The 15,541-nt window shown below is 32.4% G+C and overlaps 1 protein-coding gene across 3 annotated transcripts in view; it reads left to right on the top strand.

Moving 5' to 3' along the window:
- The first annotated feature begins 29 nt into the window (after positions 1-29).
- The window catches only part of LOC133197526 (uncharacterized), a 64,406-nt gene continuing 48,894 nt past the window's right edge, over positions 30-15,541 (top strand). The window contains exons 1-9 of one of the 3 annotated variants that reach the window (XM_061333607.1): positions 30-177; positions 2,643-2,766; positions 3,450-3,693; positions 6,270-6,361; positions 10,263-10,389; positions 11,071-11,192; positions 11,413-11,502; positions 12,059-12,145; positions 13,942-14,030. In XM_061333607.1, the coding sequence (XP_061189591.1) occupies positions 64-177; positions 2,643-2,766; positions 3,450-3,693; positions 6,270-6,361; positions 10,263-10,389; positions 11,071-11,192; positions 11,413-11,502; positions 12,059-12,145; positions 13,942-14,030 (1,089 nt within the window). In that variant the 5' untranslated portion in view covers positions 30-63. Of the gene's footprint in view, positions 178-2,642; positions 2,767-3,449; positions 3,694-6,248; positions 6,362-10,262; positions 10,390-11,070; positions 11,193-11,412; positions 11,503-12,058; positions 12,146-13,941; positions 14,031-15,541 lie in introns of all 3 variants that reach the window. The other 2 variants (XM_061333606.1, XM_061333605.1) reach the window with 2 other exon arrangements.

Raw genomic sequence — 15,541 nt, 5'->3', positions numbered from 1 at the left:
AATCTTATGCGGAACAGCTCGGGCTTTCTTCATAGCAATGCACAGAGAGTCAAATGGCTAGGCATGGCATCGAGAACGTCTGCAGCTTTGGAGATAAGGAAATTGAGAAAGAAACTTAGACAGATTGAAAACTTGGAACGAAAGGAGGGTGATTTACTTGACGAAGAATTAACAAAAGTAAACATTTTGTGAACTTATTTTAAAAGTTTTTTAGCTCACCTGAGCAGGTCAAGCACAGTCTCTTGATTTAGCTATGTAGCTTGAATCAGCTATATACTTTATTAAGCTAATCAAAATATAACTAGCAAAAGAGCATCCTTAGGTAAAGAGGATCCAATGTTGTTGTTATGAAAGATCCTCCCCCCTTTTCAAGGGGTATCGGGTACGTTTGCCCTATCTACCTGTTCGCATGAGTCCGTTCGCGTATGACCTACATTTTTATGCCCTGGCTTGCATGAATATGGCCAGGGCATATAGTGTTTGTTATGTCCGTCTTCTGTCCTTTGTCCTTTAGTACTTTCATCTGTCCTTCTGCGTTTAGCTCAGTATCAAGGAAACCATACAAGATATTTTTATCAAACTTCATATACTGATACATACTGAAGATAAACATTCAACTTCATCAAAACTTTCTGACCTTGACCTTGCTTTCTTAAATTAGTGATTATCTCAGTTTCAAAGAAACTTGAGATATTTTTATCAAACCTTATATGCCTATACAGTTAAACTGCATCAACATTTTTTAACCTTTATTCTTCCTGTGACTTTGATTTCACTTTTCTTATAATAGTGTTAAGCACAGTTTCAAAGAAACTTTTCAAGATATTTGAATGAAATCTAATATATTGATATATACTGGTGAGAGCTATTCAACTGCATCAACACTTGACCTTGACCTTTCCTATGACCTTGACTTCAAGTTTGTGTTTTCAAGAATTTCAAAGAAACTATTTAAGATATTTTTTTCAATTTTTATATGCTTATACATGCTGATGAGAGCTATTCAATGGCATCAGTATTTTTTTTTTACCTTGACCTTTCCTTGACCTTCACTTGAAATTTGTGTTTAGCTAAATTTCAAAGGAACAATGCAAAATATTTGTGTCAAGCTTCATATGCTTATACATATTGATGAGAGCTTTTCAACTGCATCAACATTTGTACCTTGACCATTCCTTTTACCTTGACCTCACTTTTCTCAAATTTGTGTTTAGCCAAGTTTCAAAGAAACAAATCATTGGCAAGATATTTTTGTCAAAATTCATTCGCTGATACATATTAGAGAGAGGTAGTCAATTTCATCAACATTTTTTGACCTTGACTTTCCTTTGACCTTTACTTCACTTTTCTCAAATATATGTTTAGCTCAGTTTCTTAGAAATTATTCAACATATTTTTTTTATGTAAGCTTATGCACTGATACATTATTTTTGGTGAGAATTTATCAACTTTGTCCAATTTTTCTTTTACCTTGACCCTCCCAATGACCTTTGACTACTACATGTATATATTATATGTATGTATAAAACTCAGTTTTAAAGAAACTATTCAAGATATTTTTATCTAACTTCATACACTAGCTAACACAAATTTTCATATTGTATTACTAATGAGCCCTGGGTGGGGCATTCATGTCCTATAGACATATTTCTAGTTCAAATGAGTGACAAGGTTCAAGTTTTTAGAGCAGGTATATTCCCAGTTAACTATTTGCCCTTTGGTGACTAAACTTGCATGGCTGATGCATCTAGAGATGCACTCTCAACTAGACTTGGTTTGGATGCTAGATCAGACCTATATTTTTCAGATGAGTGACCAGGTTAACGTTTTTGGAGCAGATTCATTCCAATGTAACTATAAGACCTACCTGGACCAAACTTGATTGGATGTTACATCTAGGGATCAATGTACACTACCAGACTTGCTTGAGATGCTGGATCTGACCTTCATTTTCCAGGTCTGTGAACAGGTTAAAGTTTTTGGAACAGAATCATTCTAAAATAAGTATTAGACTTACCTGCACCATACTTGCATGGATGATACATCCAAGGGCACACTTCCAGACTTGGTTCAGATGTTGGATCTCTCCTTCATTTTCTGGATGAGTGACCAGGTTGAAGATTTTGAAGCAGGTCTTATGTTAAATTAACTATGAGACCTACTTGGACCAAACTTGCATAGATGCACATTGCTTGACTTGCTTCTGAATAGATTATGGAGCAGGTCTCATTCTAAAATTACTATAAGCCAATATATACTTCTATGATGACCAAACTTGCATGGATGATGTATCTAGGAATGCACACTACCAGGTATGGTTCAGATACTGAATCTTGCCTACATTTTCCATTTGATACAGAAAAAAAGTTTGGAGTAAATCTATTCCAAAGTACCGAAAAATCCTACACAGACCAAACTTGTATAAATGTTACATATAGGAATGTTTACTAACCAGAATATTTAAGTGTAAGACTTTGCCTTATAATATTCATTGAGGTGAGCTATGTTTGTTAATGTTAAAGTTTAAAAGAAATAGTATATGCAAGTCCAATGTCTACTTGACAATTATGATTTTTAAAACCTGGAGAGCTAGTCTCATCAAGCACTTCAACTTAAGTATGCAAAATTTTCTTTTGGTTTAGATATCGAAAAAGAGAGAAATCCGTGAGCATCTTCTGCAGTTGTTGGCCACTGCTGAAGATGACAATGAAAGCTTTGAAGCATCTACGCAGTCAAACATAACAAATAACAGCAATGGATCATCAGGTTTGTTTTGACAAGTCTAGGTACCAGCCTCCCTTTTCGGAAGATAGTCAAAATTCAATATAGCAGTCAAATTATATTACCATATTTAGAAAACCGCAATGCATCATGGGATAGCTTATCCTTACATTATTTTGGAGGATAACAAGTAATTTTTGAATGTTTTAATACAAAATACTACCCTTTAAAATAAGTATATAAATAACTGAATAAAGGAATGAATGAAAAAATAAATAAATAAAAGGATGTCAAAATCTCTGAGTTAAAATGATGTCAAAGGTGTCCAAGATTTCACTTACTTTCTAATACAACTCAGGAAAGATCATCTGGATGAATAAGAGAGCAAAATTCCTGATCATTTTATAATACTCTTGAGACAATGAATGTGTGTCAGGATAAGCAGGCAAGATTACCCATGTCAACATCTCAGAGTTTTTGTAAATCAATTATATAATCAATATTGTTGAAACCATAGATGGATGTGTACATTTCTAGGGTTGTCAACATATCCTATGATATGCTTAAGTTTACCTACAGTTTAAAAATGTTCAGGTTGACTGAAATTAAGTTGAACTTTGTATCAATCTAATGTTTTACATTCCTGTAGCAAATTCAATGAATAAATAATCATGGTATAAATCTTAATGTGCATTTCACTTTTTTCTTTCAAAATTTTATCTTCATAGATGTACAAGAGTTTGAAATGTCAGCAGTTAACATTACTGTGGTCACCCCTGAAAATGAAGAGGATGATTCCTATGTGGATGTGGAATCAATGGATGTGGAAGTGAGTGAGGGAGTTTCCACACCTCCCTCCACTGAGGTCCATCCACAAGTGGAGGAGCTGTCCAGCACAGCTGGTGATACACTACATGAAAATGAAGCTCAAGGCCTGATAACAGAGACAGGCACTCAGATTGAGCAGAACAAGTAAGAAAGTTTGAACAAGGAAGAGAGTTTGAACAAGTAAGGAAGTTTGAACAAGTAAGAAAGTTGAACAAGGAAAAGAGTTTGAACTTCTATTTGTTTACCATTTGTAACACATGAAGTTATCAATGATTTGTTTTACTGGTATATGCAAAATGATTTTACTGTTTATATTCAAACATGTGTATATTAATTTCCACCAAAGAACATTTCAAAGAGGAAACAGCTGATAACAGATGGTCTCTTATAGGTTACCATTACTCTTTAATTCTAGAGTTAATTAGTTGTGGTAGATCATACATTCTACTATGACTCTAATTTTTGCACAGAAAGTTGGAAAATCCAGGGTTTATGACATATTCCCTGCTACAGAAAATCCATTACTTAACTTTTATCTATCACATTACAATTAATTAACGCCCCTGTCTGCGAATGATTTTTGCTTTCACAGAAGGATGGCATTTAACAAAATGCATACTGTAGATCACTTATTTTCATGAGATTGTCATTTACTCCTTATTAGTGAGACTAAATTTTTATGAATTGTAGTTATTGCTCGATATAATCTTTAGGAATATCTATATACACTAGAGTGAAATTTTCGCGAGCACACTGTCTTGCATAATTACGCAGAAATACTTGTGAATAAAATTGATTTACAGTACATCATTATGGACCAAATAAACATGTATATTTATACACATATACCTGGATATAAATATATAATTAAAAATATGATTTTTTATTGTCTTTAATTTTTATGTAGTTGGGTAATAACATCACTCTAGCTATCAAAGAAATTTCTTTAAATTTCATCAGGATTGATTTAGATTCTTCATATATTTAAAATTTCCTTTTTTTGGAATTGAGTTATCATATTCTTTTCCCTTTCACCCACCCATACAGTATAGATGCATATTCCTCTCTGAGGCCCTTGCTGCCTGGCCTGTTTTCTAGATATGTCTAAATTGAAAGAAATTTTATGTAATGGATTAGTACTTATTTAGCAAGATCCTTTTATTGGCACATGCAGTTTCAATCAAAGTAATTCACAATTTTCAATGAAATATGATCTTAAGATTTTTATGCCCCGCCATGAATATGACCGGGGCATATAGTGTTTGTCATGTCCGTCTTCCGTCTGTCCTTCCGTCACACTTTGCGTTTAGCTCTGTTCAAAGCTCAGTTTCAAAGAAACTATCCAAGATATTTATATCAAACTTCATATGCTGATAGATATTAATGAGAGCTATGCAACTGCATGAACATTTTTTGACCTTGACCTTTCCTTTGACCTTGACCTCACTTTTCTTAAATTAGTGTTTAGCTCATTTTTAAAGATACCATTCAAGATAGTGTAATCAAACTTCATATGTTGATACATAATGATGTAAGCTATTCAACTGCATCAACATTTTTGACCTTGACCTTTCCTTTGACCTTGACCTCACTTTTCTTAAATTAGTGTTTAGCTCAGTTTTAAAGATACCATTCAAGATTGTGTAATCAAACTTCATTTGTTGATACATACTGATGTAAGCTATTCAATTGCATCAACATTTTTTGACCTTGACCTTTCTTTTGACCTTGACCTCACTTTTCTTAAATTAGTGTTTAGCTCAGTTTTAATGAAACCATTCAAGATATTTTTAACAAACTTCATATGCTGATACATACTGATGAGAGCTATTCAACTGCATCAATATTTTTAACCTTGACCTTTCCTTTGACCTTGACCTCACTTTTCTTAAATAAGTTTTTAGCTCAGTTTTAAAGATACCATTCAAGATAGTGTTTTCAAACTTCATATGCTGATACATACTGATGAGAGCTATTCAACTGCATCAATATTTTTTGACCTTGACCTTTCCTTTGACCCTGACTTTGACCTCACTTTTCTTAAATTAATGTCAAACTTCATATGCTGATACATACTGATGAGAGCTATTCAACTGCATCAATATTTTTTGACCTTGACCTTTCCTTTGACCTTGACCTCACTTTTCTTAAATTAGTGTTTAGCTCAGTTTTAAAGAAACCATTCATAATATTTTCATCAAACTTCATTTGCTAATACATACTAATGTAACCTTTTCAACCGCATCAATATTTTTTGACCTTGACCTTTCTTTGACCTTGACCTCACTTTTCTCAATTTGTGTTATAATGTTGCATTACTAATATACCCTCGGCGGGGCATTCATATCCTATGGACATATTTCTAGTTTTTTTAAAAGTTCTAATTGTACTAATTTATGGTTATGCCACATATGCCAGATTAACTTGTTCCTTGGTTATTGTTTACTAAAACTATGTACCAATTTTTTGCTAAATCATACAAATTTAAAAGTTTTAATACCAAAAGCATATCATGTTAATCTATTAACCTTCCATCCAACGTAGTTTTACTGGGTAGGTGACTCTACATGGTGTTCATATACTAAAGTATTGACAATTTCTATTTGATAGAATTGGTATTAGACCAAGAAAGATATATTAATTATTTTATAGTACTGCTTTATATTTTTTTGATTATATATTTTTGTGTAAATGGACAGTCCTTACCATGTGTCCCCTAGAGAGTCCATCCATTCTAATGGTGACCATGAAAGTAGTCCCCCCAAAGAAAAGACAAAAACTAAGAAGAGCAAGAAAACAAAGAGTCAGTCAGGTGAGCTTCTTATCCCCCCGTCCCCAATTTGTAGCTCAGCTAGTAAGAGACCAGAAGAGCTTATGCATTAGTACTACTGTATAGGGGATTGATTTCAGGGGTTGTAATTTTCACGTTTTTCTCTCCTCTGACGCGATCGCGGTTTGTTGAATTCACGGAATTGGTATATAATAAAAGTTACCTCTCTTGTCTATATCTGTTTAATCTATAGCATAGTTAGAATGACATTAATCAGTGTTATATATTCACTTCACGAACAACAGGGTAGGTTTATATAAAATAGTTAGATTTAATAATAAATTGACGATTAATTAAAACAAGTGCAGTTATTAAAAGTCCTTGACAATAAACGTCGAATGCCTTTCCTACATGTATATGCTATTACGATGAGTGCATGTACACCCCAATATCTTCTTTCCGAAGGGATACACTGTAATACATCGCTGCGAAAAAAACCACTGGATGGTAAGAAATGTGTTAATGTAGATCGATGAAATAATATCCTTCCACATCTTCAGCAAGTTCGATAGTTATTTGAATGATTTTTAAAAACCAAAATGTTGATAAAAACTAATGTGCATCATTGATAAATCAGGTAACAAATACACATGATAACATAGTTGGGCACGGGTAATCAAAACCCATTACCCATGTTTTTTGATTTATGAAACGTATAACGTTGGCTATTAAAACATCATTTTAACATATACAGATTATTTTCTGCTGATTTGAATTAAAGTAAAGCGTAATAATTAAAATAATTGAAAGACAAGTACTACTCATAATTACTGAATGACCATGTACTGTATGTATATGTACGTATATACCTAACATAGTTTATTCTCAAATTTCCAAATATAACATGGAGGTTATTGAAATTTTATTCACTGTTTCTTGAATTCACGGATTTATTATTACCGTGAATATAGCGAATTTTAACACCGCGAGTTATTTTCCCCTCTATACAGTATGACTTTCATCCATCTATCTAGTTGTTTGTCTGTCAACTACAGGTTATTTCAAAATGCTATTCCACTTACAGTTTCTGTCCAATTCCATTAAAACTTGGCCCAATAGTAAACTTACCTGTACAGCACATCAAGACATGTAATTCTGTGCATCTATTTTTATGCCCCGCCATGAATATGGCCGGGGCATATAGTGTTTGTCATGTCCGTCTTCCGTCCTTCCGTCCTTCTGTCCTTCCGTCCTTCCGTCCTTCCGTCTGTCCTTCCGTCACACTTTGCGTTTAGCTCTGTTCAAAGCTCAGTTTCAAAGAAACTATCCAAGATATTTTTATCAATCTTCATATGCTGATAGATATTGATGAGGGCTATGCAACTGCATCAACATTTTTTGACCTTGACCTTTCCTTTGACCTTGACGTCACTTTTCTTAAATTAGTGTTTAGCTCAGTTTTAAAGATACCATTCAAGATAGTGTAATCAAACTTCATATGTTGATACATACTGATGTAAGCTATTCAATTGCATCAACATTTTTTTGACCTTGACCTTTATTTTGACCTTGACCTCACTTTTCTTAAATTAATGTTTAGCTCTGTTTTAATGAAACCATTCAAGATATTTTTAACAAACTTCATATGCTGATACATACTGATGAGAGCTATTCAACTGCATCAATATTTTTTACCTTGACCTTTCCTTTGACCTTGACCTCACTTTTCTTAAATAAGTTTTTTGCTCAGTTTTAAAAATACCATTCCAGATAGTGTTATCAAACTTCATATGCTGATACATACTGATGAGAGCTATTCAACTGCATCAACATTTTTTGACCTTGACCTTTCCTTTGACCTTGACCTCACTTTTCTTAAATTAGTGTCAAACTTCATATGCTGATACATACTGATGAGAGCTATTCAACTGCATCAATATTTTTTGACCTTGACCTTTCCTTTGACCTTGACCTCACTTTTCTTAAATTAGTGTTTAGCTCAGTTTTAAAGAAACCATTCATAATATTTTCATCAAACTTCATATGCTAATACATACTGATGTAACCTTTTCAACTGCATCAACATTTTTTGACCTTGACCTTTCCTTTGACCTTGACCTCACTTTTCTTAAATTAGTATCAAACTTCATATGCTGATACATACTGATGAGAGCTATTCAACTGCATCAATATTTTTTGACCTTGACCTTTCCTTTGACCTTGACCTCACTTTTCTTAAATTAGTGTTTAGCTCAGTTTTAAAGAAACCATTCATAATATTTTCATCAAACTTCATATGCTAATACATACTGATGTAACCTTTTCAACTACATCAACATTTTTTGATCTTGACCTTTCCTTTGACCTTGACCTCACTTTTCTTAAATTAGTGTCAAACTTCATATGCTGATACATACTGATGAGAGCTATTCAACTGCATCAATATTTTTTGACCTTGACCTTTCCTTTGACCTTGACCTCACTTTTCTTAAATTAGTGTTTAGCTCAGTTTTAAAGAAACCATTCATAATATTTTCATCAAACTTCATATGCTAATACATACTGATGTAACCTTTTCAACTACATCAACATTTTTTGATCTTGACCTTTCCTTTGATCTTGACCTCACTTTTCTTAAATTAGTTTCTGAATCTAACGTCATATGCTGATACATACTGATGTAAGCTATTCAACTGCATCAATATTTTTTGACCTTGACCTTTCCTTTGACCTTGACCTCACTTTTCTCAATTTGTGTTAAAATGTTGCATTACTAATATACCCTTGGCGGGGCATCCATGTCCTATGGACATATTTCTAGTTTATTTCAAAGATAAGTATAAGCTGCAAGGTATTTTTTTTAAAAAGTTTGATCATAATTAGTCAATTTGATGAGGAAGCACCTCATATAGAGAATAGAGTAAAGTTGCTAATGGGGTCATAAAAGGGGGTCAGAATATTTGATAGGCAAATGATTTTTTAAAAAAAAAGTCTTTTCTTTAATTAAGTATGAGATCACAATAAAGATATCAGATTTTAAAAAGGAATGTACATGGAAAATCTTTTGGAATACATGTAATTCTTAAAACTATCAAGATGAATTAATTTTTGAGAATTCATGAGGACGTGAACTACAACGCTTAACGCCGACATATTTCATGAAGCACGTTAGCACTTTCTGATAAATATGCAGGCTTGAAGCGTTAATATTACTTCATGAAATCTCAAAAATTAAATTCATATCTTAAATTCACATTATTTTTCTGATGACTTGCCACATATTTTTGCCATTCAACTATTTTTTTTTTTTTTTTTTGAAAAAAAGTTTGCACTATTTTTTGACTTCAATTATGTCACAATGGAAATATTCTTACTCATCCCACTGCAGTTCATGAGAAGGTGAACTTTTTCAAATTTGCAAGGAATCTGAAGGAAAAATGTTTGGAAATGTAAATATTGTTTAATAATCTTTTCTTTTTCCTTAAGAACAGCAATTTTATGATTAAACTTTGTTATGATCATGATTTCTTAGTTGTATAATTTGACAAAGTGATCTTTATAACTAACGAGTCAAATTTTAGATCCAAATTTAATCAAATCAGGGACTTGGCCTTAATTTATGTTCTTTTCATGAGTTCTCCCTCAACATGTACCTAGATAACTGAATGTTATTATTCCCATGCATGAAGTTGGAGTTGATACAGTAACATGCTTTGGGTGTGCATGTGTGTTGGGGGGGGGGGGGGGGGGGGAAGTGAATGAGTGTGTAATGGAAGTTATGCAAGTAATAATTTATATCAGCTAGGATCGATGTGCTTTTTTGTGTGGGGATGCTCTGCTCTGCGTTAACGTGACTGTTAATATTTATATCATGTTGCAGAATTTAATGACATTGATTTTTTTTTAACATATTATTATTTGAACATTATTACTTTTATTGTAGAAGAAGCTCCATCCTTTTTTAGTGTGAGCAGTTGGAGAGATGGTGTGTTTTATTTGACAGAATTAGAAGGTCACAATGACCTCATTACAGATTCTGACTTACAGGGCACTACATTGGTGACAGCCAGGTACATACGTGTAAATACTGTATGAGGTCTATTTTAGTGGGAGACGAATTTTGATGCCTTTTAGCACTATAATTCATAAATACTGCCAAAGTATAATTTATTGTATATTAACTTAATGAATAGAAATACAAATGCAAAATTTGTGATTGCATTAAATTGTTTGTTACTTAATGATGAATATTACACTTGAATGAATAAGGAATAAGTATACACATGCAGTGTACTTTGAATTAACCTGAAAACAAAATGAAAACATGAAACAGAATCCTAGAATAGTATATGATATAGCATGAGTTGTAGAAAAATTCAGATGACAAATACCTTAATCTTGTGCTTACTTCTTTTCTTGACAATGGTTTTCTTGGGGTGAAAATTTTCAATGTTACCCTCATGCAGCTATATACATGCAATATTTGTTACCTAGTTTTCTAAATGGTTTATACAAATACATATAACATTAACCATGTGCACATAGATTCAGCACAGTCAACATTTTTGTTTTGGAATATCACCTGCTGTTAAATAATATTGACTGCTGCTATGTTCTATCACTGTAGAGGGCATGGTTTCATCATTCAGAGGGTAACAGTATTTTTTATCATATGTTTATTGAAGAATCAGATTGAGCTGATTTACATGAAGGTATAATCTATTGTTAGTGTGTTTGTCTGTACTTGATAGTCGAGATACAACTGTGAAGATGTGGAATTTGGAGGAGATGAGGGAGGTACGAAGTTTTGGGGGACATACAGGGTCTGTTAACACTGTAGTTCTGCTCACTGCTGAATACACCACTAAAGTTTGTAAGTCTGATTTATAACTGAAACATTTGTAAGAATGGTAGATTATAGTATTTCTTGAAAATCTTTTTTGCTTGTATATGTCATAACCTACATGTTTGAACATATTTTTAGTATTCTGTGAATTTAGTTTTTCAATATATCTGATTGTGTACATGTACATGTAAATTGTTCTGTAATGCCTTGTATGGTTCTGTTATAAATAATCCTGTAATGTATGTAGGTGAAGTAAGTGGAATCCCCCAGACAGAGGGAGCTATAATTATAAGTGGATCCACAGATTGCAGTTTTAAACTTTGGTGTAGTGCCACAGGTATGTTGTCATGATTCGTAATTCTTCAGGTTCTCTCAAAATTTCTTTAGGTTCTCTCAAAATTGCTGGACTTAAGAAATCTGGTTTTCAAAAATTGTAATAAAAAAAACATTTGCATATACATTTTCCACAATTTACACCCGAAATGAGCATGTTCAATCACCTTTTCAGTTAACTTTCTGTATAGATGGACATAATGTCTCTTTAAAATTTGATATGTTGCAAAAGGTAATGAAATGCAATAAAAATTGAATTGCAGGGTATATTAAAAAAATCTGTTTCAATACATCTGATCTTCTTATGTGAAGAGGTTGTGAGAAGTTTCATTTTGTGACAATTAATAGGTCTTTTGTTGTACCGGTAAAATTAATTTCATATTGTAAAATGTGATTAAAATATTTACTTTATTTAATCTTCTTTTATGTGATTGTATAATATGGTATAATAAGCAGAGATTCATACCTTACAAATTTTATCTCTTTTTAAAAATCAAAATCAAGATAAAGATACAGTGTAGTTTCAATGAGCTCTTTATATATATTTCTCATTGTTTTAGGAAAAATTCTGCGATCCACCTACACATTTAGTCCAGTAACCAAAGTGGCCTACCACCCTGTGGCGGAAGTCTTCATAACGGGCTCAGGTAATTCACTTTTGAAATTCTAGTTTAGAATGTATTCATGATTTAGAATGAAATTTGTTCATGTCATGGCCCCCAGGACTAGGTTCTGCAATAGTGGATATAAGGTTTTACATTAGAATGCATGGATAAGGTTTAAAAAAAAAATTAAAATATGCTAGTATTCTTTTGAATTGTAAATTAAAGCCATAGGCAATCAAAGTTTGATACTGGATATTGTTTGGAAAATAATTTCAATTTTTTTTTCTCAAAAGATTTATAGCTATATAGCTACCGGTATATATAGTCAGTCAGTCTGAACACTTTAACAATGCATATTTAAGTTACTGCGAAATCAGTATTTTTTTTTGGGGGGGGGGGGGGGGGAGGGTAATTTTTGTTGTTTTCATGGTATGAAGAGACCAATGAGTTCATAAATATACCCCCCCCTCTGAAATGTGAAAACTGCTCACTGCAGTATAATGTTTCTCCTTTAACCACAAAGTCAGATCCCCTTTAACCAGTAAGTTTTCAACAAACCATGACCCCATGAAAATGAGTAAGGACAAAATTTATATGTTAATTATCTTATAGAGGTTTATTTTTAAATTAAGATTTTGTTTAAAAATCATCGGCACACGCAAACACACATATTAGTGATTGAACTGTTAAGATGGACATTTTCCATTACATCACAGGTTTTAATTAAAATAATATGCAGTCTCTACAACATGCTTATCTCGGTAAGTTTATCACTACATAGAGTTATCCCTCTTTGGATATAGCTACAGTTATACAAGATATGATGAAGAATTTTTAATGATGAAGGTGTATACCGGTAAACAGGTAATAGTCTAATACAAGTGTGAACCTGCCCACAAGATGGGAGACTGAATGATAATTAAATAGACTCATTCATGTTTGTTTTCCATATCTACAGAGAGTATGGAATGATGAACTCCTAGAATTCCCAATTTAACAAAATATTACTTCTTATTCCAACTTATTATTGTTGACGTGGAACTTTGTTTTTTTGCATTGAGACATATTTTAGAAGAATTGCAAAATTATATATGATTAAAGGTCTCACACACAAATTATGATTAATTAAAAGGGTCTTAACTATGAAATCAGAATTTAAAAGAAGAATTGTTTTCTTAAGATACTCTGCTGGTAACAGGAAGACAGATGGGAGATTTATCAATGACAACTCCTGAAATGACCTAATAAGTAGTTTCTTCTGTAAGAGCAAATAGAGTTAGAAAAATACTTTTCATGTCGGTCTGAAAATTCATAATATTTAAGATAATTAAAGGGAAGCAAATTTGGTTTTCCATATATATGGTTTGTTTTAGAATACAACTGTACTCTTCCTATAGATTAAATTATTTTTTTCACATCAATTACTGAAGTAAACAATAAATATCAATTTTATCTGTGTAATATGTCTGGCTGGAAATTCTGAGAAGAAGGATGTTACAAGAATTCCTGTTGGAGTATAATAAACAATATACATTGAATAATTGGAGTTTATTTCTAATGATCCAAGGTCTTGTTCTTACAAAAATTGAATGATTGGATTCTTAACCAATCAAGACATTTCTCACCCTCCTATGTTTCTCTCTCTCTTGAACATATTAGTACAGATGTACACTATCTTTACTGGGAAATTCAATTTAAAAATACAATAAACAGTTTCCCTGAAATCCCTTTGAATACAAAATCTTATGCCTCTTAGAATGTTCAGCACATAACACTTGGACTGTTGTTTATGTCTTTTTAAAGACAGATATTTGATAATGATTTCTGTTTTGTTACAGATGGAGGGAAACTAGAGATGTGGGATGTCCAGACTGGGAAAAGTCTCCAGAGTTTACATGCTTTTGAGGATAGTGTGTCAGCAGTCCAGGTAAAAGTTACTGAAAATTAATGAATCATTTTTAATTTTTAGAAAAGTAAGGACATGTATGAACAAACACTGAAACTTGTGGAATTGGAAGGGGGGTGGTGGCTTTGGGAGTTACTCATTTTTTTCCATGCATTTTGCATGGAAAACCCTGTTTGGTTTGTACACCATAAGAAAAAAAAAACTCACTGGGTTTTTATGCTTGTTTGTAAAGTTTGGCGGGAATTGCATTAGGTGTCACAGGTGAAAGGGTTTGTCATCTTTTGTTTGAAAAAGATGTTTGGTTGGATTTTTAAACCATTCAACTTTATATTAGTATGAATATACATTTCATCAGTATCCTTAGATGTAATCAAGAGTACAAATCAACTATAACTTGAGAAAAAGCCATAATTCAGTGCATACTAAAATGAGATTACCTACATATAACATCTGATCCGGTACATAGTTGTGGATTGAAGGTATCGATACCACAGCTGGCATTAAGGTCAGATGACACATTCCTCGAAAATATATAATTTTCCCCAAGAATTTGGCATTGAAGTATTGCTACTTAAACAAGTTTCCTAAAAAAAAATTGAGCTACCTTACCAGGCATTTTGGCAAGATACCAGAGGATGATATTTCTTATATAATCCTTATGGGTAATCTTTTGAATTGCCGTTGTCACAATTTTTGGTGTGCTTATTTTTTAAAACGTATTGAAAACAATTTAGAAATATCAAGAGAATGACAATTATGAATGATTTTTGATATAATATAAAGAGATACAAACCATGTATTTGAGGAATGTGTTGTCTGACCTTAAATAAATTCTACAGTTAAGTAATAAATGTTGAACATGTTCTTTCTACTCAGAAAATCATGGAGGACGGAATAAAAAAGTAGTGGAATTAATTCTTCCATTATTGGTCAAAATTTTTTTTAGATTTTTTTAAAATCCTAAGTCAGATATTTTTACAATACAATATATTATAGCTCTCTTGGATTGACAAAAATGTTGGCAGTTGCACTTTCTTCTATATTTATGGTGTACGTGAGGAAAAACCATGAGTATATTTTATTGCGTATACTAGATCATTACTCATCAAATGTTAGTATTACATTCTCGCATTAAGTATTTCTCTGTGTATGCTCTTTTTCTTTGCATGTTAGTATGTTAATAAATTTTAACGTTTTAAAAGTCTTATTATTTAATGATCTATTGACCCATTTTTTTTCTGTGTCTTTTATCGTTAAATGACCTACTGACCCATTTTTTTCTAAGTAGATCAAAGGAAGGGAGAGTAACCTTTGTGTTATGAGAAAATTTGTTCTTGTTAACACTAGGTTGACATTGTAAGGTCCATGACTTCACAGATCAAATCAATTGGATTTTCCTTGTCCTTTGGCATGAAGTCACATAACTGTTCAATTAGACTTTGAGTTGTCTGCGGTTTGCTTAGCACAAAATGACGTCACAGTAAATGATCTTTCTTTTCAACCTTTCAGTTGGTATTTCTCATTAACAAGTA

Source organism: Saccostrea echinata, unplaced genomic scaffold, assembly GCF_033153115.1.
Source record: "Saccostrea echinata isolate AGI-Se365-2 ecotype Australia unplaced genomic scaffold, CSIRO_AGI_Sech_v1 ptg000030l, whole genome shotgun sequence".
Classification (NCBI taxonomy): domain Eukaryota; kingdom Metazoa; phylum Mollusca; class Bivalvia; order Ostreida; family Ostreidae; genus Saccostrea; species Saccostrea echinata.
Note: the sequence above shows the minus strand (reverse complement) of the source record. Positions and strands in the feature narration are given on the sequence as shown.